Source organism: Cupressus sempervirens, chromosome 10 (assembly GCF_028749045.1).
Source record: "Cupressus sempervirens isolate cs-2001-9-10 chromosome 10, ASM2874904v1, whole genome shotgun sequence".
Classification (NCBI taxonomy): domain Eukaryota; kingdom Viridiplantae; phylum Streptophyta; class Pinopsida; order Cupressales; family Cupressaceae; genus Cupressus; species Cupressus sempervirens.
In genome coordinates this window covers 88,015,874-88,040,820 of record NC_143127.1, presented here as the reverse complement: position 1 = coordinate 88,040,820, position 24,947 = coordinate 88,015,874, and the positions used below count along the sequence as shown (strand labels likewise).

The window sequence follows — 24,947 nt, the reverse complement described above, 5'->3', positions numbered from 1 at the left end:
GCTAATAACAATAATGTATCTCAGATCAAACCAAACCAATTGAAGCTACAACCTTAACACTCCCTTTTAACTAGGAGGATTCGTAGAGTACATTATAGTCTCAAGTATATGAAGAGATATCGTCTCAGTATGATATTCTTGAAATTACATTTTTAAGGATATCAAAATATATTCGTCAATTTAGTTTAGTGTTTCGGGACTCTACAAGTTCGAGGCAGAGGTGGCCTTTCCGAGGCAAATGGCCTCTGGACTCGGACTCACTCGAGTCTTGGCAGAGTCCATGTGGACTTGTTGAGTCTCGAGCCTACAACTCTCCCAATAAAAACAAAAAAAAGGGGTATATGAATTTGTGAGATAATAGATATAGAGATTTTTGGAAGGTGTTTTTTTATTCAGTGTATATTAATTATAAAAATGATGTTGTGGTATGTCAGGAATTTATTAAGGATTGAATCTTAAACAAGTCCTTGACCAATCTCAGATTATGGAAACAACAAGTTATAATGTTCTTATTCCAGTCTTTTGGGTGTGTAGAAAATTATGTAGAAAGAATGCCAACTGTCTCACAATATGCGTTATGCAGTTATGAATGCTTGAAATTGATTTTGACAAGCCTATTCTGAAGAAATTGTCCTTTCCCAATTTGCCCTTGTGTATTCTTGACACCTTTGGAGTGGGATTATTGTGGTACTAGTACAACAGTAATTAGTCAAGCAAGTAATGATGTATTTGATTTATAGACTTACATGTATATGTGTGTTGGCTATGTCCTTGATCATTTTCTTGGCAAAAATTTGTAAGCCAACTATAATTGTTATTAAAAGATTTTTACCGTTAAAGGTTGTGTTTCACCAAGCAAATTGATAGACATACTTGAGAGCCTTGTTGTTGTTTACAATGCGCACATAAGCTGTAACAAACATATTTCTCAATATTTGAGTCTTCCATGACTTATCTTAGGTGTATTCGTAGGAGGGCATAGGTCACTATGAACCTTAGTGTTCTACACTCTAGCTGATATTTTGATACATGTTTTGAACTTTTGATTCCATGGATTTTATATATTGTAGACAGTTGACAGTGACACTATGTTTAACTTTATATTTACTCAGATTTTTTCCATCAGAAATTCGCTTTTATACTTATGTGATCTATGCAAAATTGTGTATGAGTGTTAAGTAGTGTCTATCCATCTCAATTATTGTGTATTTGATATTAATTGACTAAATGATGCATGAAAAATCTTTAAATCCTTAAAAATATTTGAATTTCATGGGTTTTTTGATTTTTCGAGTACTCTTTGAGTCCGAGTCCAAGCCCATCTGAATCCGAGCCCAAATTTGACTTTCCGAGTCACAGGTGAATCCGAGCCCTGTAACACTGATTTAGATGTTATCTTTCAATATAATCTTGAAGTGTGATTCAACAAGAAACATCAATCATATGCTATTCATCATATATTCTCTTGATATGTGCACTGACATCAAATAAGAGATGTCTATCAAGAGAATAAGTTATCTGATTTTTGGCTTTTTGAGACAATTAAGTCGATCATATTAACAAAAAAATCACAATGTCACGAACTCTATCATGATGAATATTATGATCTTCCGCACTCCAGGACAACAACTAAATGAAGTTTGATCATAACACGTTCATTATCACGACTTTCAACACTTTGTGACAACAACTTAATGAAGTTTGTCATGATAACAAGGTCTACTATTTATAAGATTGTTTCCTTACAATGGTTACCTTATGTTTATACGTTGGTTATCATGACTTCCAGCACTCTGGGACAACTTAATGAAATCTGTCGTGATAACAAGGTCTACAAGGTCACATAAATTTACAACCATGGCAGTGATGATAAGTCAATACTTCATAATTATTGTGTATCTTTTATATTTCAGTCGTGTCGTTAATTTTGAGAGAGAATAGAACTATTCAGCGCACTGATAGAAAAGACCAAGGAATATGTTCACCAATTTTCTGTGGGTAAGCTATACATCCAAGCTGTAATTCTATGTAGCAATTAATTTACAAACTCAATTTGGCAAGCAACAATTCCAGTAGCGTATCAAGACATATGATAGAGATACAAATATTAAAGATAAAAGATTAAAATACAGAGGATTCAAGATAGTGAAAAGCTGCGATTACAAAGAGCAGATCGTCAACAAATGTGGGTTTTCAAAATTAAGATGAATTTGAAACGAATACTTGACTGCGATAATATGCCGAGAAGTTTGAAAGGGAGTGATAAGGCATGGCCATAATAATTCCTAAATAAGGGCTACGCCAGATTTGGAAACATACTCATCATATTAATTGCGAATGCTACAAAACTACGAAACAATATACTCAATGATTTGTATAAAATATTGTTGTATAGATTGGTGACCAGAAATGGCATCGCAGAGTATCAAGTCATCTCATTGGAGGCCTTAATAGATAATAAGAACTACATAATCAACATGAATCAAACTACTAAAGACAAAATCATATCCCGCTATGTGCATAAGCATTTGTGATGATAGATAATTATATACAATGCTCTTTCTATTGGGGACAAAAAGTTCATTATGATGCAGCCTGATAAAATAATTTAACAATCGGATAGATTAAGATGCTATGAAAACCATACAAGGATGTTGTCAGAAAGTTGAATAATTTTTTTGGAGTCAGCAATCAAGGCATAATATAAGTGGTAAAAAAACATAAAGCCTAGAAGGAGAAATTGTGCATAAACAATAATGCATATCAATACATAAGGATTGCAGTATAGGCAAAATATTAATCATCGCCGAAGAAGATAATCGTGCCTCTTAGCAAAGAGGAAGCTGCTACAACCATATGCAATTGAGAATTGGTGATACTGGTAGTATATCAATGAAGATCACTGTGGCATCTACACATTGATCATCCTTCCATCGACACATTGGTCACAGTGACATTGTGCTTGTGCGACTTTCAATGTGGAATAAGCATTACAAGAGCAAGGTGCAAGATTTCTTGAGATTCAACATCATTGCAACAAGTACTTATAATTGGTTGAACAATAATTTGTATCGCACAGTGGTGAATTAATTGTATTTCTTGTCGATTGGTTCTTGAGTATGCATGGGTTGCTTCGAAGCTCTTAAAAAGTTTATGTAACAGATTTCAGGGAGGCATGCCCATAAAGCAATTGACCCATGGGGAAGTAGTGGCATTTCTAGTTTATATCTGGAGTTAATTTTCAATCCCATTTACAGTAATTGATGCAGTTGGGGATATGGCTTTGCCTATCTTGCATACATTTGTGACTTGTCTTGTTTACATGGAGGATTATATAGATGAGTCAAACACAAATCATTTCAAGTACATGGAATCATAACTTTTCAAATCTCTTACAGCCCAAGAATGAAATCCATACTTTTCCACGGTTTGTTTGGGATTGGCAAACGTCGATATAATCCTGTGTTTTGGCACGATTCTTTTCTATATTGACATATCGAACGCCTTAGTACTGCATTCTTTACATTCTTATTTATATGTGGTCATTAATATCCTTTATATTTACTTTCCTATTGCGTGGATTCTTCCCACGTCTTCGGTGATTGTTCTTTTTCTCAACGCTCTTTTATTCCTTTGTTTTCCTTGCTACTAAGGAGTCTGAACACGTTGGATGTTTGATTGCTTTCATGGATTCCTATTGTTTTATCGCCTTTTTGGTTTCTTTGTATCTTCTTTGTTACATTTGTGGTTGGCTTTCATATCATATTGAATAACATATATCGTTTTCTGCAAATGTACTAACATGATCATTGTAATTAATGTGTTCCAAATTCAGATTTGGATCTCATATAGATATGAGAGGAGACATGTCTCATGAAGAGATATGTCTCTATGTTGTAAACATCATTTAATTATATTAACATAAATAATAATAATATGTATAACAATATAATATAATATATATATATATATTATATACTATTATATACAATAATATTATTTAACATGGATAAGTATATATAGGAAATGATGATTTGCTAATAACAATAATGTATCTCAGATCGAACTAAACCGATCAAAGCTACAACCTTAACACTTTGTCATCCTTTGAACAAGCTTTTTCAGCCCAATCTTTTAACAAGGATAAAAGCCCATCTTAGTCATCTGCTCAGTCTTAGAATAGCTCCAACAAGAAGCAAATTTGGTGCACCTATTGCCATAGATTTGGTCATGTAATAGAAGAATGTAGGACTCGCATTGCTTCTAATTAGTGGAAGCAAGGTGGATCCCAGCCATAGGCCAACATTGCAAAACATGCAGGACCTCTTTGGTCAACTTGAGGCTGCCTTTTATGCTTTTTGAGGGCAGAGAAATTTCTGTTATTTGAAGATCGATTGACCATCAAGGGAGTGTATTACGATATTAGATAGTTTCTATTTACTCTCTCTCCCATCTTTTTCTAATGGTCACTCTTTTTGTAATGTTTTCATAAACTCCTATTCGTTATGGAAACTTTATTTTTCACTCTACAAGAATGTTTCTATTTCCTCTCTCTTCTTCGTTATAGAAACAGTCTCTTGTATCTTATATGTATAGGTCATTCATGATCTTTGTTTAATAACACATTCATTATTTTACCAAAATAGGGTGGACGAGGGAATGAGGGGACGAAGGCGCCTTAGTTTGGGGACAGTGGGGGTACAATGGTGGGGGATAGAGGGTTGTATATTCTCATAGTTACACCACTGTGGGGGACAAGGGAATGAGGGGACAAGTTTTAGGGTGAGGGGACTGAGGGGCCTTCATTTGGGGACAGTCGAGGGATGACGACATGGGACCTAGGGGGTTGTATATACTATACATATGGCATTTAAAATGTTAGTTATGAAAATATGTATTGCAATATAAGATGTATAGATGTAAAAGAGTAAATACTTAAATATTGCATTGAATTTGAATATCGAACATTGAACATAAATAGTCAAATCAGCAAATAGTTAACACCGAGATGCCCTCCATCCTCAGTGGAGGTGGTGGAATCTGGTGGCGCTGTTGGAGATGGGGGAATGAAGTCCCCAAGTTCTTGATGCGTTCCTCTCCCTGTTGCGTGGGGCAAAAACGAGGGGGGTTGGGTAACGCGTGTTCTTGTTAGTATGTATATACTATACATATGGTACCTAAAATGCTAGCTATGAAAAGATGTATTGTAATATAAGATATAAAGATGTAAAAGAGTAAATACTTGAACGTTGCATTGAATTGGAACATTGAACATTGAACATAAATAGTCAAATCGAAAAATAGTCAACATCGGGATGTCCATCCATCCTCGGTGGAGGTGGCATAATTAGGGGGTGTTGCTAGGTACAAGGGGACGAAGTTCCCAAGTCTCCAGTGCATCCCCATCATCGAGACACGGGGCAAAATGGGGGGACATATCTTTGTGTTACTATGAATTTTTGATTCTCTTTTGTTTTGATTTTTCAAAAATTAGACCAAATATCTCACATCATACGAAACTAAAAATTCTATTTGTAAAATGGTAAATTAAACATTTTAGTTCGTATCCTCATATTGAGGTTGGCTAATTCAATGTGGATCCAATAAATCTTTTTGGAGGGTTGGGTTTCTTTTGGGTTTGTAAAACATGCATTAAAAATAAAATGATATATTATTATTAATTAAATAAATATAACATAATAATGTATAAATATAAATAATATAATATTATAAATAAAAATAATAAAAATATAATTATAGTATAAATCTAATACTAATATTATAATATATTTAATGTGTTCCAAGAACTAAAGTCAATAGAGTACATATACCTTTGTTCAGACTTTATGTACTTCGTCCATCACAAAATATAAATTTAAATATTTAGGTCATTAGTTTAGGGGTAGGGCTTTAATGACCCAATTGTGACTATCCTTTAGCAACTGAAATAGATGGGGGATACAACTTCCTTGAATTGCTGAAGAAAAAAATGACTTGCTTGATCTGTGTTGCACTAAAGTGATTTCGTAACCTAATTGTGATATGAAGTTAGCTTGCATTTGGTGGCTTGGCTTATGTATCCACTAACATAGATAATATATTTAAATATAATAAAAACCTACTTATGCTATTTATTAAAATTTTACTATATTGCACTCCATCTCTTTCTGCCACTATAGTTATGCCTCTTAGCTGTTGCCAGTCCTGGTTCAAATTGTGATTCGGGTTCAAGTTTTGGGTTTGCAGGTTTGTTCAAAATTGTGTTGGGGTGGGTTTGGGTTTGCTTTGGGTTGATCTACACAAAAACACAAACACATAATATATGTACACACACACACAAGATATATATATATATATATATATATATATATATATATATATATATATATATATATATATATATATATATATATATATATATGCTAATAGTAAAACAACATAGCACAAGACATGACTATAAATAACATAGCAAAAAGCCAAATTACACCACCATATCAATGTTTCAACTCAAAAATAATAATCTCAACATTAGCAATCAATCATCATTGATCATATATCATCAAAAGCCATCAAACGTATCATTATCCTCCTGTTGAGGCAAATTAGAAGCATAAATGGTGCAACTAGCATTAGTACTAGCAACCTCAACCATAGGTGCAGCCTCATGATTACTACGTAGCTCATGATCATCATCAATGTCATGAACAAGTACTTCAAGCCAAGCAACTGAATCATCCGACTCTGTACATTTTGGTTCATCATCCCAATGCTTTGCCTCCTCTTTTTTGTTGGTATTGTCTTGTTATTAGGAGCCTTAAGTTTGAATGAGCAACGATCAAGTCTTCCACCTTCTTGGAATGTAGTCTATTGCATTTTATGGAGTGGATGGAGGAGTATGTGCTCTGACTCCTCTTGAACTAAGTAACTAGTTCAGGTTTGAGGACGGGTTGTGGGTATACGAATCCAGTACATGTGTGTTGTTAGTATTTAGGAGGATTGCTGCAAATGTACTAAGTAGTGCTTGTACGGTATGTGTTTTCCAAATGATAGCATCCTGTTGTATTTGTACGAGGAATAAACCAAGAGAAGAGGCATGTCCCTTCATGAGACATGTCTATTCATCGATACAATTAATATAATGAAAAATTTAATTATATATATATATATATATATATATATATATATATACAATTTATTAATTCTCTTTGATCTCATAGGTTTATCCTACTGAAGCTACCAAAACATCAAAACTCCCTCTTAGCTAGGGAAGATAAACACTGGACATGTATTACACCATTGGTAGGTATGACAAATTATAAAGATATTTGATCATAAGATATCCACCATTTTGATATCACATATGATATCAAGAGTATTGGCCTTCAAAATATCAACATATGATAGTCACCAAAACTAGTAATGGTATCTTGAATATCAACACTTCATATTCAGCATGTACTCAATAAGGCAACGGTCTTCACAATATCAAATATGATATTCACCATTTTGATATCATCACATATGAGTATTGGTCTCTAGAATAACAATATATAATATTCACCAAACAATCTTTAAGTAATGGATGCAAGATATTCACCAAGTAGTGTGAGTAATGGTCTCCTGAACATCAAGTTGCATGATATTCATCAAGTACTCCGTGTAATGGCCTTCAAAACATCAATTTGCATTGCATTCACCATGTACTCAAAAATGTTTATAAGGTATGTGTACACACATTCTCAGAATGCATAGTATATAAACTTCTACCATGCAAAGTATAATCTATCATGATCTACATAGACATCGTAATAGAAAATTAAGTTATTGTAAGATCATGCAAATACAAGTGATAATCATATGGAAGTCATCACTTCCTCATGATGTACACAAGGGGTAGGCCCATTAAGGTCAATCTATCACACACAAAGACTTTCAAACTCCCTTTAAAAATCAATCATCTGAGCTCCTCAATCAAAGTTGCCTTTGATGATGTGCCATACTCCCTCTAAATTTGATATTATCAAGATCTTCAAAGATCAACTAAAACATATTCTCTATCCGCTCCTTCAGACTAATGTGTCAGATTCCCTCTGAACATCAATCTCCCTCTTTCCTGCTGCGATAAAATTCTCGAAAGAAAATATCAAGGCAAATAGCTCATATAGTGCATAAATAAGAATGTTAACATTAATTAAGATGTCAACAATTTAACTCATGCCTATTACTAACAAATCATAAATATATTTGTCATTATTATTATCATGATTCAGATCATAATTCTCAATTATATGTGTGTGTGTGTGAATTTAAATTTATATATTAATAATTTATTATCACACATTATGTAATTATAATATCTATTTAATATATATTAGTTCCTACCTTTGGTAGAAAACTAATGGAATGATGAGGTTCCATATTACGTATATAGTCTAAAATTTTTAAGATATACTAATGTTTGCAAAAGTTATATTAATCTGCATGTTTTTTTAAATTGAAAAATACAATTTAAAAAAATTTGTATTGGCTTATGATGACAAAGGCAATGAAAAAATTCAACTTTCCTCAACAAAAATACAAATATTTTTTCTAACACTTCTATTAATGAATGCATTAATTGCAACTTTATCTTTTCCACATTTGTGACAAGTGGATAAACTTTAAGAAAAAACAATCATTTTTCTAACACCTCTATTAATGAATGCATTAGTTGCAACTTTATCTTTTCCACATTTGTGACAAGCGGATAAACTTAAAAAAAAAAAAATCATTTTTATTTTCCATCTCACAAATATGTTCAATCAATAATAATTATTCCTATCTATTTCGCTTACCAAGTTCAAATATAGACTTCAATGTTTTATATTTCTTATTATTTTAAATATATTTATTACTAGTTTTACATTGATGCTTATTTTTGTAATTTGTAAATTATTCAAATATAGATATTTTAATAAAAAATAGAGTTAAATATATTTCTTATTTTAAACACATTTATTATCTTCTACTATTTTACAATTTTGCTCAATTTTTTAATACCATTAATACTACCCCTCAAACTTACTACATATTTTGGTACTTTGATTTAAGTAATCAACAATTTTTTTAAATTAAATATTTCAACTTATAATTGAATTGGTAGAAATGAGTAGTTCATGCGTATAATATAATTTTTATTGTTATTTATATATTTTTTAAAATAATAAAATAATAAATATTTTTCAAACTCTCTTCAACTCTCTCTACTATTCTACCTTTACTTATCCTCATAATAACATATCGTTCTCTCTTTTAGCTCTCTCTTCGTATAACATTATATCCCATGGGCCATAGGCATCCTTGATATCAACACTAGCTTAGTTGTATATATATAGAAAAAATGTTATGAATGTTTCCATTTTAAAGGGCACTTCAACATTTTCCATTAGTTCCTCACTAAACACAAAAAACTAATCTTGAGAGCCATAAGTTTCCATCAGTAAAACACAGAGGTGTTAACAAGATAGAGATCATTGCAAAAACTACTTTAGTCAACCATAAAAACATGAAGGCAGGAACTTTGGTGCATGCGCCCCTTGTTTTCATTAGTAAATACAAATATGGAATGCATATTAATAATGCATTATACCTTGTAAATTACCTTAGTGCACATGTTTAATGCTTACGTATCCAACTCTGGGATCGCCTTGCACTTCGAAGAAGTCTTTACTACCCAATCCCTCTCTTGAACTATTGTCCACATGTCTTTCTCAAAAAAAGTCTTCCTTTGGTGTTTGGGATGTCTTTAATGATTGAATCCCTCTATCCACGATTGCGGTTTGGGGTGGGGGGTGGGGGTTTGGAATAATTATTACCTACTATGGTATTAGTGGCAGTAGACTATTCTCTTGTTTACATTTCTCTTTATTAATTCCTTACTCTTACCGTATGAATCAATTGCCAAATGACTAGTGAACCCACCACATCCTTTCTCTTCTTGTTACATGCGTTTAAAAAGTTAACTGATTTTATTTTTAACACCGCTTCACCTTTTATTTTGGCTTAGCCTATGATTTCACCTTTTTTTTTTGCCTTAGCCTATGATTTCAATGGTCCTGTTGGTTCCCAAAACCACAAATTAGAAATCCAAGAGCTTGCCAACTCCAATAAGATTCCACAATCAATTGTGGCCATTGAACATGGATGACTTCAATTCTTGTGCACTTTAGGCTTGCTACACTTAGGTGGGTAGACCTTCACCTTGAACCTGACCATCTTGTTCAAGGCTTTTATAAAGCGAATTTAAACTTTACGAGTTTTTTGGCTGGCAAGGTCCTCAAACTTGATCAAACTAAAATTGAATGCTGAGTGCCTAAAATGGTTGAATGCTGAATGCTTGAATTGATTAAATGTTTTCTATATGGCTCTCAACAATTGGTTTGATGCTTGTAAGAAGGAAGATATAGATTTTATTACTTCAAATATAAACCCAATAATAATACTTCAACGATTCAAAAGACTAGTGCCTTTGCTTGTGCGGGTAACAGAGCCAACTACAATGAAGATTTTCTTTTATAACTTTATAAAGTTCAATGCACTTATACTGTCAACAATTGAGTAATCAAGATGTGACAAATCAAATATATATGCAATCTTAAATTAGTTCAGATTGCACTTGAACTCCTATGATAGGGAGACAAATTGGACACATATACGTAAACAATTCGATATTTCACTATTAAGAACACATTTAAGATGCTTAATGACCACGTCCACTTATCTGACATTTAAATTGTTTAAGAAATTTAGAGATGATTATAAAGGATGAATCAACTGCACTTTAAATCTCCATGCCTTTAAATAAACAAAAAGCAAAAAAAGCTTTTATTTATTGTTAAAATATAATAAATAAATTTACATTACAAAGTTATCTTTCACTCCTTGTTCCTCTTTACAAGTAAAAATATTTATTCTTCAAATGCTTTTTGTCGAATATTCCTTTTTTTTTCTCAAATACCTCTTATATTCTATGTAATGGAGGATGTGACTTTTTAAAACAAAATCACATCTCTTTTAAAGTAAATTATATATCTTAATTTCAATCCCCCAAACTATTGATCGCTATTTCCTCTTAATCGAAATGTTTATAACATTTCTAATGTTGACATGTTAATTCGCTATGAACGGCCATACTTGTCAATTTATCTGTCCGGGGATATGAGTTGATCAATAATATATGGTTCCATTATCAATTCATAGAAGTATTATTTCAGGCGACACTCTGTACTGGCGCATAGGGGAATTTATTTATTCTTGAGGAAGCTTGAGGGGCGGCTTCTTCCATTAATCCCGTGCTTGATGGTTCCAGCACACAATATGCCTATCTTCAAACCTTTCCAGCTCAGCCTGATGAACATCTGCATATAAAATGTCTATATGTGGGTTCATATTTGTTTCTTGATATTTCAAGAAAATGCTCTTCATTTCAATGTCTAGACTGAGACTCAACATTACTCCGATAAAACTCCCATATCCGTGTTCGTACTTCTCGGAGGCTTTGTGTAAATATGTTGAAACATCTATTTTTCTCCTTGACTTACATTCATTTACTCCTGCTAGTGTGGAACTTCATCGTATGGATGAAATGGACAGCATGAGAAGGGCTCCAGATAAAATATTTTGTATTTGTGATATCGTTGCCTCTTCACTTCATTTGCCAATGCTCCACGTTCTATATTCGCACGGCTCCCCCAATCTCTGCTGTACCAGATCCTCTACATCATTGGTTTGAGATATAATTACGTTGGCTCCCTTGGTGGCATGGAGTTTGGGTTTTATATTGCCTCCCTGTATTGCACTTAAATTCCAATTCTTTATCATTACCGGCGTCTTGCAGAGTAACTTTACAGTGACAACTTTCATGATGGAGTCTATCGAAAAATATGTTTCGTTGTTTGCCTTCACAAACTTCAGATGAACTGTATATGCTCAAACTATATGCTTCCATGTATCTGTAAACACCGATTCTGATTTTACTGTTTATTTTGTTTTATTTGAAACTCCCAAACAGTTGGATACGAGTGCTAATGTGTATAATCTGTGTTCACTACTTGGATGGAATTTTGCTATGATGTTTTCCCCAGTTGGAAAGTCTCCACTATGACCAATGATGGCCTTTGATGCTTGGCTGCTGAACAAGTTGTATGTTCTGCTCTTATACCGTCGGTGCCCAAGGGTCTCAAATCAATCATGGATGAGGTGATTGTCAATCCCACCCGACACCAAAGCATAACTCAGATCAGTACATCTCTTTTGAAGTACTCGACAATTTGCTACTTCCTGTATTTGATATGCTTTCAATCCGGCAGTTGCCGCTTCTGATGTGTCTAGTGCTTCAATCACAAAATCTGTTGCGGTAACTTTCTCCAGGTCATTGTTTCCGAATCTTTCACAATTAGATTTTTCTTTTAATAAAATTGCTATCTTCATTATAGTCTTCCTGTCCACTGGCTCTGTTCGAAACTTTCTTTGCCACATCCCATGTCTTATCCAGAACTTCTCAGAGTCAATTTCTTGGCTCTTGAAACATTTAGAAGAACAGATTCTGAGTGCCTTCAGAACTGGTCTAGATAGATCTACTTGAAAATTCTGTGCTTCCTTTACCATCTCAAATATACGCGAGTCCATTTGATTGCATAGGGTTTCCATGATTTAATCATCCCAGTGTTTAGGCTGAAGCTTGTCAAATCTCAAGTATTTTGGTATTTCCCCTACTAAATTCATTTTTTTAGTGTTCTCTAAGATCAATGATTATCTTGGTTTGCTTATTTTGGATATCAAAGACATTCCTGAATGTGCTGAAAGCCTTTAGTTGGAGAAATTTTGGAGCACTCAAGCACAACAGTACTTGCTCCTTTGATTGTACTGACACATTTGTTGAGTTGGTGAGATTTTCCGAGGAGGCAGGTTATGAGGTGGTTTTGTGTAGCATCTTACTATACATATTCTTATGTTACCCCGTGTTTCACGGATGGGATATAGAGGGAATTTAGGGATGTCTTTCGTGTTGTTGTATTAAAGATCGTTTTCTGTACATGTACTAACATGACTATTATAGTTGATGTCTTTCATATGTAGATTTGAAGATTCATGTTATAGTTAATCATCATTAGTTAATATATTAAATATATAACTAACTATATATATAAGAATATTTATCTAATGATGATTTGCCATCAACAATGTATCTCATGATCGAATCAATCTGACTACAACTACAAACTTAACACTCCCTTTTAGTTACGGAGAATTGATATAGAACACATTATGATATTCCTAGAATGACATATTTAAGGATATCAACATAAATCCATCAACTTAGATGTTATATTTCAATGTAATCCGAAGTATGATTCAACAAGAAATATCAATCATATGATATTCATCATACGTGCATCAAATCTTTGATTTCTACCAAAAGAAGATGTTATATCCTAGAAGGATATGAATTATCTGATTTCCAACACTCCGAGACAACAATATAATATAGTCTATCAGATAACAAGAAATCACAATGTCATGGTCTATATCATGACAAGTCTCATCACCTCCGGCACTTCGGGACAGCAACTTAATGAAGTTTGATCATGATACGCCCGTTATCATGACTTCCAACACTCTGGGACAACTTCTTAATGAAGTTTGTCATGATAACAAGTCTACCATTTATAAGATTGCCACCTTACAATGGTTACCTTCTTTTTGATTATGATACGTTATCATTTCTTCCACCACTCTAGGACAACAACTTAATGAAGTCTGTCATGATAACAGATCTACCATTTATAAGATCGTCACCTGACAATTGTTACCTTCTGTTTTTATATGTCAATGAAAGATTATCACCTTTCATTACATATCATATGCAAAATAGTAACCACCATGAACCAAGTCAGAGGGTGGTACAAAGGCTTTCACCTCAATTCTCTCTCATAAAAAAAATGCATTACAAGTAATTTCACTTAGAACTTCTCCTCCTCGTAGAGAAGATATCATTCACAAAGGATTGCACCTCAAAAATTCTCCCTTTGAACAATGATCCTAGGAAGTCAGGTCTTGTAGTTACTTCCTTTGAGACTCTTTTCACCCAAGGATGCCTCTTGGACTCCTTCAACCTTCGAGTGACAAGTTGGCCCATAAAATCATGCAGTCATACACATGTTTTTTTATACTCCCTCTGAATATCAATTTTCTGAGCTCCTACATTGTCTTTGTAGAAATGCCAGACTCCCTCTTAATGAGAGAATACTCATTATCTCAATCATCACGGATATTCGCTTCAAGAGTCTAACTTTATCCAACCTAATGAATTGTGAATCAAAGCTGTTTTGTGTCTGCACAATGTTTAGTCGCATGTGTAAAGTAGCAACCTTCTTTCCTTGCAAGAACATTCTAGACATAAAGGAAAAGATCAAGGCAATTAGCTAGTATGTATAGAAACACAAATAGATAAATGTAATACTCAAATATATGAAATACTTATCTGCACATAAAAATTATTGATACAAGTTATTCTAGTGAGGGTCCATATGCAACAAATCAGAAAATTGTTTCCATATAAGCATTTGTGAAATAATGGGAATGGAACATTGGTTATTATTCCCCCCACAATTTAGAATTCCCACTCTTATATCCTTATTTGTATAGAGAGAAGTTGTATTTTTCTAATTATTTTTCTTCCTGCCTCATTAGACAATCAAATTGACTCTCTTCATATAGCTTATGTGAAGAGAGAATTTTCTTGGTGATGATAGGCTCTATGCCTCTTTGTAATTACCTTCCTTATATCTACTACTGATATTATTTACCGGTAGAAAATTTGTGCCAATTGAATCATTCTTGTTGGCTGTAGTATTTCTCTACTTTTTAATTACTTCGAACAACACTACGAGGTGTTCAAGTCATTTCAGATTAAAGAGTCTGTAAAATGTGTAACCTTCATTCAAGATTGATAATAAACATCACCGACTCCATCATAGCCTCCATGCATGATACAAGTATTGAGGTAGATGATTGTATCCCCTCATAATATGGTTGTAGCCCCTCTACTATACGTTGTGATTGATCTGCAATTTTAATATTATCATGAATGTTGTTCCAACAATGCAGATTCTTCACAATGTAAATTTATTTTAATTTTAGAAGTGTTTTAATTATATTTGTGTCTTCTGAAGCTATCCATAAATGTAGGCTTATCAAGGCTCAAATTCCTAGAAAGCTTTACTGAAGATGTCAGAGATCATATATACTCATAGAAGCATACTCTTCTCACAAGGTGTTAGTGTCTTTGAACATTCCTAATATCCCACTAAGACCATATAATGTTGACAATATATCAACCTACTAATTAAATAGGCTTCTCATTTTCATTTCAAATAACAATCTCATTTCAATCGTCAGTTAATAATATTCATCACTCCTTTTATTAATGCTCGATAATCACATCTGATATCAACAGTAGCTTATATTAATGGCCTCCTGGATTATGATCGCAAGTACACCTTATATCTTCCATCAGATATTAATAGCTTTGGAATATAATATCTCTGCTATCAAATACGAAAATATTGCATTTTGACTACACTAACTTGAACACTATCAAAGATTCATCAACACGTCCTAACTTGGATTATCACTTTTCAATTTTGGGTATGTTCCTTCTTATTTCTCATACTTCCTATCTATTTTCACGACAATTAAACAATCTATGCGCATGTACTGCTGATTAGATTAAAAGAAGGGTTGATGAGATTTCCTCCCTGAGTTTTTACATGAGTGCTAAGTCTCGAGTGCTGACCGGACCTGTTGTGTGTACCCACGATAAAATGTTCTGAGTGTTGTGAGTTCTTCAATTATTCATTTATGATCACATAAAATGTGATCCCTGACATTTTATCCGATGTTAGGTATCTCCTATATTGTGGTCACTTTGCAATTTCTATCAAGGATGAGTAAAGAATGTAATGACTTGATATATATTGTTCCTGTAGGAAACTCTCTCTATTAATGTCTTTCTATGCAAATGATATTGTGCCCACATATACGATCTTAATTATTACATCTTTTTCTTCGCTCATTTTGCTCCCTTTATTTCTTCTTTTCCATATCCTTATCCACTTTTTGTGCATCCCAAACTAGCTGTACAACCCAACTATGGACTACTGGTAACAAAGAGTTTTACGGCATCATGGGCAATAATGCATTTATTTCTCTCACCTGGAATTTGTAGTGCGGTTGTATTTCAAAGTAGGATTATTGTTTAAGTCACAGAAGACCAAATTCTTAGTGATAGTAAGTTATATTCTCCCATTTTTTTGGGAATAATTTGGTTCACAGCAGGATTAACTGCCTTTTACATGTTTTGTATGTATTTACTTACTTTTGAAGGGGACTACCGTGTAAATTTAGTTAATTCATATAACAACCATATTACACTATATTCGACTTCTATGTGGAGAGAGGAGGAATCCGGGATATCAAATAGGACGAAAGCGGATTCTATGTCGAATCAAATTATAGGAAGTAATAATTCCTTTTCCAAAGAAGCATTTAAAATTTCCAATAAGATGGAAGGATTGTACAAGTAAGATTATTTGTTTAAGTCACAGCTAAGCATCTAATCAGTGCAACTTAAGGAGATGTGAGCACACATTTACGGCAATCTGAGAGCTCTACAATTTTAACTACATATTATTCCGATCTGCACTATGTATATAGTGTTCAAATGTGTGCCTCTTTAGGTTTCAATCCTATGATATTGCTAATGGTAAATCAAACCTAGCAAATCCATCTAAGACAAATGAGAAGTGCTTTTGTTACTGATCCAAGGCCAGTGTTAAACACAATGTCCAAAATTTATCGCATCATTCTACAGTTTATCTGATTTAGGGTAAAAAAATTGTCACTTTCACCGCTGAAACATTGATGCATGGGAGAATGGGGGCTAAGAAAGAGAAGGTATTAGAGAGCGTAGGGCATGTGCTGCAACTCTTGCCACCATCTGGACTCAAATGAAATGCGCGTCTCATCATCGTTGTTCTCCTGCATCCAAACAATTTGCCTGCTAACAACAATTCTTCACCTTGCTCTTTTCAATCAGATGTCTGTTAGAGTTATACGCGTGTTGTAATCCCTGAATATCTTTTGCTTAAAAAAAAACCACCGCTAACCGAATTTTGTCTTCCAGTTATAATATTGGTACTGTTCTATCTCATGCTCTTTTCTACAGGCTTGCTAAACTTTTTACTTTGACGAGGATGAAACAATTGAATTTATACCTCTCACGCTCTTTTCTACAAGCTTGCTAACCTTTTTACTTCGATGAGGATGAAACAATTAAATATTTATGTTCTGTGGAGTTCACTTTATTTACTTTTAATTTCTCTCGTCACTCTAATCATTGAGTAATGTTAGGGAAAACTATCAAATGTGTCTCGACTCTAATTTTCTTATATTTGTAGTGTGGCTCTGATATTATGTTATTGTATTAAGGATAGTTTTCTGCAAATTTACTAACATGACCATTGTATGTCTTCCAAGTACAGATTTGAAGACTCATAAATATGAGGTGAGACATGTCTCTATAGTTAATATATTAAATATATAAATATTAAATAACTATATATATATATATATATATATATATATATATATATATATATATATATATATATATGATTTTCCATCAACAATGTATCTCATGATCGAATCAATCTGACTACAACTACGAATTTAACATTTCAGAAATGGAAATGCGAGAAAGCCACTTTGTAGGGGTCAGCAAAGAAAAGCTATAAAAAAAAATAGAAAATTATAGAAAATTTCAGATATTTACATTATAGCTTTCACAAGGCAATCATCATATACACAGAGTTGAACCTTAGCACATAATAATTAAGTTCAGTTGCTATTTTCATCTTTTAAAGAAATTGACGACGTCTGATATAATGTATAGTGTATAAACATCTTAATTGAGCATGGAAAACTTTCCTAACTCAAAGAAATGAATTTTGGCAAATAGTTATCGGGATCCTCAGTTCAGACATCTGTTAAATAAGTAACAAGTGACAATGCTATTCGTGATGTTTTTGTTTGGGGAGGCTGCTAGGGGTCAGTGTAATTTGTACCCTGAGCCCTTGTCTCTCTTCTATATAGCCTCTTTTTGAAAACACGGTGTTGCTTTGGAACATAGATACAGTTTGAAAGGCTGACAAGTAGAAGGTTATATAATTATATGCGGCTATATCTTTTTTGAAGACCTGGTTTTATCAGTGCTTAATGCGTTTTTGGCTGCTCTTATTACTTACCTTGAACTTTTATCACCGAGAAGTTATATACAATATGATATCAATTTCTATCCAACTAAGTACATCATAATGTCTATACTTAAAAAAAATCCATAGCTACAGCCCACAGTCTTTCATCTTACTTTTACGCACTCTAAGGGTGTATGAAGCATTTTATAGTACGTAAGTTGTCATATACATTCCAAGGGCTCAATGCTTTCCGCATAGTCTGTGGTCACCAACATGTTAGTGTGTGTTAATACCAATTATGATTTTTCGCCTTCAGTTGTAATGATTAGTTATTCCAATCACCGTTTACACCTTCAATTTAGATCCATGATTTACGGATCACTGTTTCTGACTACAGGAGAACTTTTATTTAACTCCTGATTGCATTTTCATTGTAAATTTAGTTTATGTCGTGGGTAAACGTATATAAATCCTACAAGCATTGTTATGTAATTAATGGAATTTTATATATTATTTATAATCTCTGTTTTCTCTGTTTTATTTTTCCTGCATGTTTTACTTTATTCTTTGAGCTAGATTCAAGTGTGCTGTAGCTTACAGCTACAGAGCATTTTACAGAACGTAGTATCCATAGATTGCATAGTTTGCACTTTGTAATTTTCTTCGGTTTATGGAGTTGTATCTTATAAATTGTCACATCAATATTGAATAGTATACCTGCATCTTTATTTCAATTGATAGCCATACAATCCAGAGTATATGCTAGTTCTCAACATAGTTCCATAAGATGCCTACAGATTTTTGTATCCCAATGATATTGTATGTTATAAATTGTCACAACAATATTGAATATTATATCTGTACCTTTATCTCTATGCATAGCCATGCAATGTAGACCGTATAGGGTCTAAATACTTTTACTATTTCTCAATATAGTTCCACTAGATGCTTGTACCATCTTTAGATGGCCAGTGCATATGATATTACCATTACTCTAAATGATCAAGAGCTTTGCATCATTACGAAAGATGTCACTTGTAAATTAATAAGGGTGATTTCTATACTAATATCTTAAATATGTTTGGAGAATGCAAATGGTAGACTTCGGAAATGATAATGCGCTTACCCCTTTTTCAATGGTTTCTTGAACTTGACTGATTTTAGTTATTTGAATTGTATTTCAATCGTAATTTTCCTTAAGGTTATGTTTACACCCTTGAGATTATCTTTTAGAGTTTCTTGCCTGTTGATGAAGTGGTATGTATTTCAGGTTATTGCCGTGACGCGAAATAATATTTGCAAAAATGGTATGGAGACAGTTTCTCGTGAGTTCGCTGTGATATACTACATATGCATTTTTATGTACTTCTGGGTTTTCTCTACCCCAGTTGTATCTCTCGTGTTTGGTTCCTATTTGTACTTTTGTGTCAATTGGCTTCATATCCATTTTGATGAAGCTTACTCTTCCCTCCGTATGGCAAATTACAAGTCTTTCACTAGATTTCACCTCAATTCCACAGGGAACCTTGATGTCTACACTCTGGCAGTTAACAAGGTACGTGCCCATTCTCTTAATTAGAGTGCTAGCCGTTTGAGTCTGCAATGCACATTTTGTTTTTAAGTTTAGCTACATTTGTTTAGTATGATAACAGTTCCATCTGAATTGGAGTCTGACTTTGTGCAATGCAAGCAGGTTCCAAGGGAATGGAAGCTGGATTCTGACTGGGATGCCGAACAGAGGCAGCAGCTTCCCTCTCATCTTAGAAAACATCCTAGCAAATGGGCTCCTAAATCAACTTATCCAGATCCAAATTGTACAGTACAAATAATTGATCATTTTGTTATAGAAAAATAATCTCAATAAAATATCATTGTAACACCATGATTGTGTATAACCATTTTTTAATATAAAATATGTACCTTTGCATACCATTGTGGGTTGGATTCAGATTGTTTCGTTTCTTACGCTTAAGTTTCCTTCTGTTTGGCCTTTCATGTCATTTAAAATGCGTTCTCCAACGTCTATAAAGATGCCCGATTCAAGGCAATTCTAGTATATTAACAAAATAGTAAATACAAATCTACTTTGTATCTTTTTTTATTACATGTAATATATTGACAACCGAGATGAGAAACGATGTTGATGAATTAGTTGGGAATTGGTATTATTTTGTTTGATACAAATAATTATCATCATTATAATAAAGCATCTATATGTAAGAGAGGTGGAAGGATGGCTATATTTACAAATTATCATTGTTTAGGGAAGAGACCTAGGAGGTGATGGGGTCTTATAATCGTGATATTTTTGTCTATTTTTAATAGAATCACAAAAAATAAAAATAAGTGCTAATAGTGGATCACACAAGTACTAATAGTCAATTATTATTTTTTTGTTTTTAAAAACTTTTTTGATTGATGATTGACCAATTTGTGCATCACTTTTGGGACATTTCATAAAGACTATTGGGACATCTAACTGCTAGTGTTTTTTAAATGAGTGACTATTGTTCACAAACATAAATGTCACTTTTTGACTACTTTGTACTCCATTATCCCTATTGAGAGATCCATGAATACCTAAAAACTGAAACGTTAGCTTTAAGCCCTTCACTCACCTACAAAGGTGCATTGGAAAAACTGTCAAAATCTGACTTACGGTTTAGGAGTTTTAACTATAGATCTTTTCCCTATCATGATGGAGAAGAAACATTTTTCAAATACTAGACTTCCATATTTAAAAAATACAAATTAATGTAGAATATGCAAATAGATTTTTAGCATAGAGATAGTAATTTTAGTGAATTATTCCATTTGAAATACTGTTTCTACCAAAAGGCAAGGCAAGATACTATTGCTTTCATTCAATTCAATAGACGAATTTAGAAAATTAAAATAAATTTCAAAAGTTTATATCTTTTTTGATTTTTTATTATTTTTTAAATCACATTTTTTATTCATTTTATTGTGACCATACTATTTTTGGTAGGGAGAAAATTTAATTTTCTTCAACAAAATTACAAATATTTTCTAACAACTCTATATTGCATTAATGAATGTCTACATTTGCACAAAAATGAATGTCTAATCAATATTAATTATGACAATTTATTTTTCTTACCAAGTTTAAATATAGAGTTAAATGTTTTATATTTCTTATTTAAATAAATTTATTAATTTTACATTGATGTTTATTTTTGCAGATTGTAAAATGTTATTTCTTTAAGTCTACACTATGTTTTACTAGCTACTATTTGCTCTAACTTACTAATACCATTCCTCAAACTTACTAAATATTCCAACTTATAATTGAATTGGTAGTTCATTCATATAATATAAACATTTCTTAAAATGATATAATTATTAATATTTTTAAAATTCTTTTCAACTCTCTCTATCATTCTACCTTTACTTGTCCTTATAGTAACATATAATTCTGTTTTAGCTCTCTTTCTATCTATAAATCTCTATTGACATTGCGTCTTATTTTTATATAATGTTAAAAAATATTATTAAATAAATATATTTTTAAATCTTTTAATATAATTTTATTATAATTTTCCTATTCAATTCATTACAAAAAGCTGAAAATGTGATAAAAATTAGATTACTGTATTTCTATTACTCTAAAAAAAACAGCAAGACTAAATTATAATTATATCATTAAATTATTATTAAATTATTATTTTAGAAGCCTCTTGCACTCCCTTATGTAATAAGCAATGTATTAATGATAGGTATGTTTCTAAAACTTTTTCTTGATTTAAAAATATGTAAGCAATTATAATTGAGAAGTGAGATAAAGTCCACATTAGGAAGAAATAATGTCAAAAGAATGCAATTTTTGGCATTCCACATTTTGGATTTGATTACACATAGAGGTGCACACAAACATGTGCACAAAGTGTCTACACGCATGCATGTACTTTTGTATGTATGCATGTTGGCTAACATATGTACTGATGAATATCTTGATTGTGTAATAGCAAACATTGCATTTCTAGCGTTGTTTCCTCTTACTCTAGACTTGTGTTGATTTTTTTTTTAACATGAAATGATTAGCATACAAGTGACATGTTTACATAAGTTGGCAAATGAAATGAATCTTGGCCTTACACTTACATTTGGCGTTACACATTGCAAGGATACAAATTGGATGTGTCTGCTTCATTTCTTGATTGAGCCAATATTGCAAGAATGATGTTGAATTTGGTTAAAATTTTGACCCTTCCAATTTTCAAATTTGATTTATTAAAATAGGCTCAAGTAAATAATGAAGTATGATAGGTGCAGGCACCTAAAACGGTTCCAATGGAATAAAACAAAGGTCATCTATTAATTAAATGAATATCATTATTAGTTCTTGCCCATGGAAAGGATACTTAGGTGCATCTGCAATGGGATAAGTGGTGCAAAATTTTAGTGTATGTTGTTCTAGGCTGCCAAAGGAGGTTATAAAGCCAATATATTCACATTCTAATCAAATTCATGACTTTTTTTTTGATTGCCTAAAAGTTAATGGAACAATAGTGATTTTTAAAATTTTATGGTTGTATTACCCATGGCCCTGCTCTGTTATCATTCAAGTGAAACAACCTGTAAAATATAACAACATGGGTAGCCGAAATCACACACTAAAATAGGGGAAGGCAAACTTGGAGATAAATAAAACAACATTTAATAGATTACCATGAATACATGCAATCACAGAATACAGTTTAGTAACCATGGTCAGTTTCTGCATACCTGCCTAGTTGTAGTTTTTTTTTTTAAACAACTTTCATGGCAATACAAAATGACAACACTGCTATCACCTCACCCAATTCAGAAAAAGTGAAAACAAATAAGGCATGCAATGAAAAATTCAGTGTCTCTGTTTCATGCCAGGGCAGATCCAGTTGGTGGGCAATGGAGGAAGCGCTCTTGATAGAATGTGATTGCACCCCCATGAATTAATCAGCAAGAAATTGATCTATTCAAAATTTAAATTCCCATGATATATAGGGAAAATAAAAGTTGATGACTGAATTTAATTGCGTAGACAGGCGTAAGTTACATGGCATCTTCACAAATATTTCCTGCATTTCAAAACCTTTTCAGATATATTATTCCAACAAATTTGAATAAATTGAACGTGAGAAATATAACCTATGATGCCCAACGTAAGGTGCACGATCTCCTCCATTCATTTACTCTCCTGCGACTTCAAAGTGGGTATTTCTTATAATTCTGAGATCAGAATTGGAAAAGTATAATATATTCTCAAATACTTGATCCTATTTTTTAAATTTTCGTAATAGACTGAACACTTCTCATTAAAAAGGGAAGTAATTTAATTCTTTTCTCCAGCATATCGCTGACACGCACGCAGAATGCTTGTCTTTCAAATAGTAAAATAAGCATAAAACCTGCAGAAAAAAGACACATTCAACTACTTCTACTTGCATGTTTTGTAATCTGCCACCACATCTCAGATTAGACACAACATGATTCTACATGGCTTTACGTATGTATTTTCTTGACACGTTGCAATTGCATGTTACCTGTCTACGGCCAGCCTTAAACATCACACACTAAGGAAGAAATTAAGCCTGGAAAAGTAAGTCAAACTTTGACTATTTAACACTTTTGCGCTAGGAATCAAGCCTTAGTGTGTGATGTTTAAGCCGTTCGCCTGTCTACAACTATATTTTTCCCTTGTTTTACATGACCATATTAAGCTTTTTCTATAATTCTCCCAATTGTTATTCTTAGTTCTGTCAATCTATCTCTTCTTCATTCTTAATTTCAATTTGTCACCTCTCCATGTCAGTATTTGTTTCTAAGCTCTCTTTTATTTGCTCATCTGTATCTTTCTAATGATACTTTGACAAATCTAAATTCAGTCCAATCGTATTAGTTGGAGAGGTCTACAGTGTCTGTTAGAATAGTTTCTTAGTGATTTCAATTGGCGCAATCATGCGTTGGTTGTATTTCAGCATTGAATAGCTTAAACAGGAAAGTATTATGAGAATGCTCATTAAATCAGATTTTTTAACTTCATATACATTTATTGCAAGCCTACTTCATCACCTACATGACTGCAATCTATGGCTGGTTTGGGCAAAAGTAAATTCCCTATAGAATATTTTGTTGGAATAAAATAGAATTTCAGTTAGACAAGGTAAAATTATTAAGTAAATAATGATGAGAACCCATCAAATTCAAATTCCGTGAGTATCTAGTAGTTATTGAGAGAAATATCTGGAAATTGTAATTCCATTTTGCTCACTGAAAAATCTACAAATCTTTAAACAGTCATTCAAAGGGCAACATCACTTGCAATTCGGGAGAGAGAGGTGCATAATGATTTCTGGTGAATATGTGGACAGTATTTTCAGATTAATGCTCTAATTTCCTGCAAATGGTCTGCATAGTAAATTCATGATATAGGATTGGGAAGAGATTCTAAACGATGTAAAAGAGCTAAGTCGATCAATTTTAGCACCGATCACACCAAAAGCATAATGTCCAACGTTGTCTTCCTATTGCAATAAACCAAAGTTTGATATTCGGATATGTGCATACCGGAGTAAAAGTGTTAGACACGCAACTTTCTCTTTTTATCAAATATTTCAATTTGATTTAAAATTATGTATATTATTATATTCATTA

At 32.7% G+C, this 24,947-nt stretch overlaps 1 protein-coding gene across 2 annotated transcripts in view; it reads left to right on the top strand.

The window, feature by feature from the left end:
* The window catches only part of LOC149532709 (uncharacterized), a 118,898-nt gene extending 98,673 nt beyond the window's left edge, over nucleotides 1–20,225 (top strand). For both annotated transcript variants that reach the window (XM_089803641.1, XM_089803642.1), the window contains 2 exons: nucleotides 19,564–19,848; nucleotides 19,987–20,225. In XM_089803641.1, the coding sequence (XP_089659767.1) occupies nucleotides 19,564–19,848; nucleotides 19,987–20,148 (447 nt within the window). In that variant the 3' untranslated portion in view covers nucleotides 20,149–20,225. The remainder of the gene's footprint in view (nucleotides 1–19,563; nucleotides 19,849–19,986) is intronic.
* The last annotated feature ends 4,722 nt before the right edge of the window (nucleotides 20,226–24,947 follow it).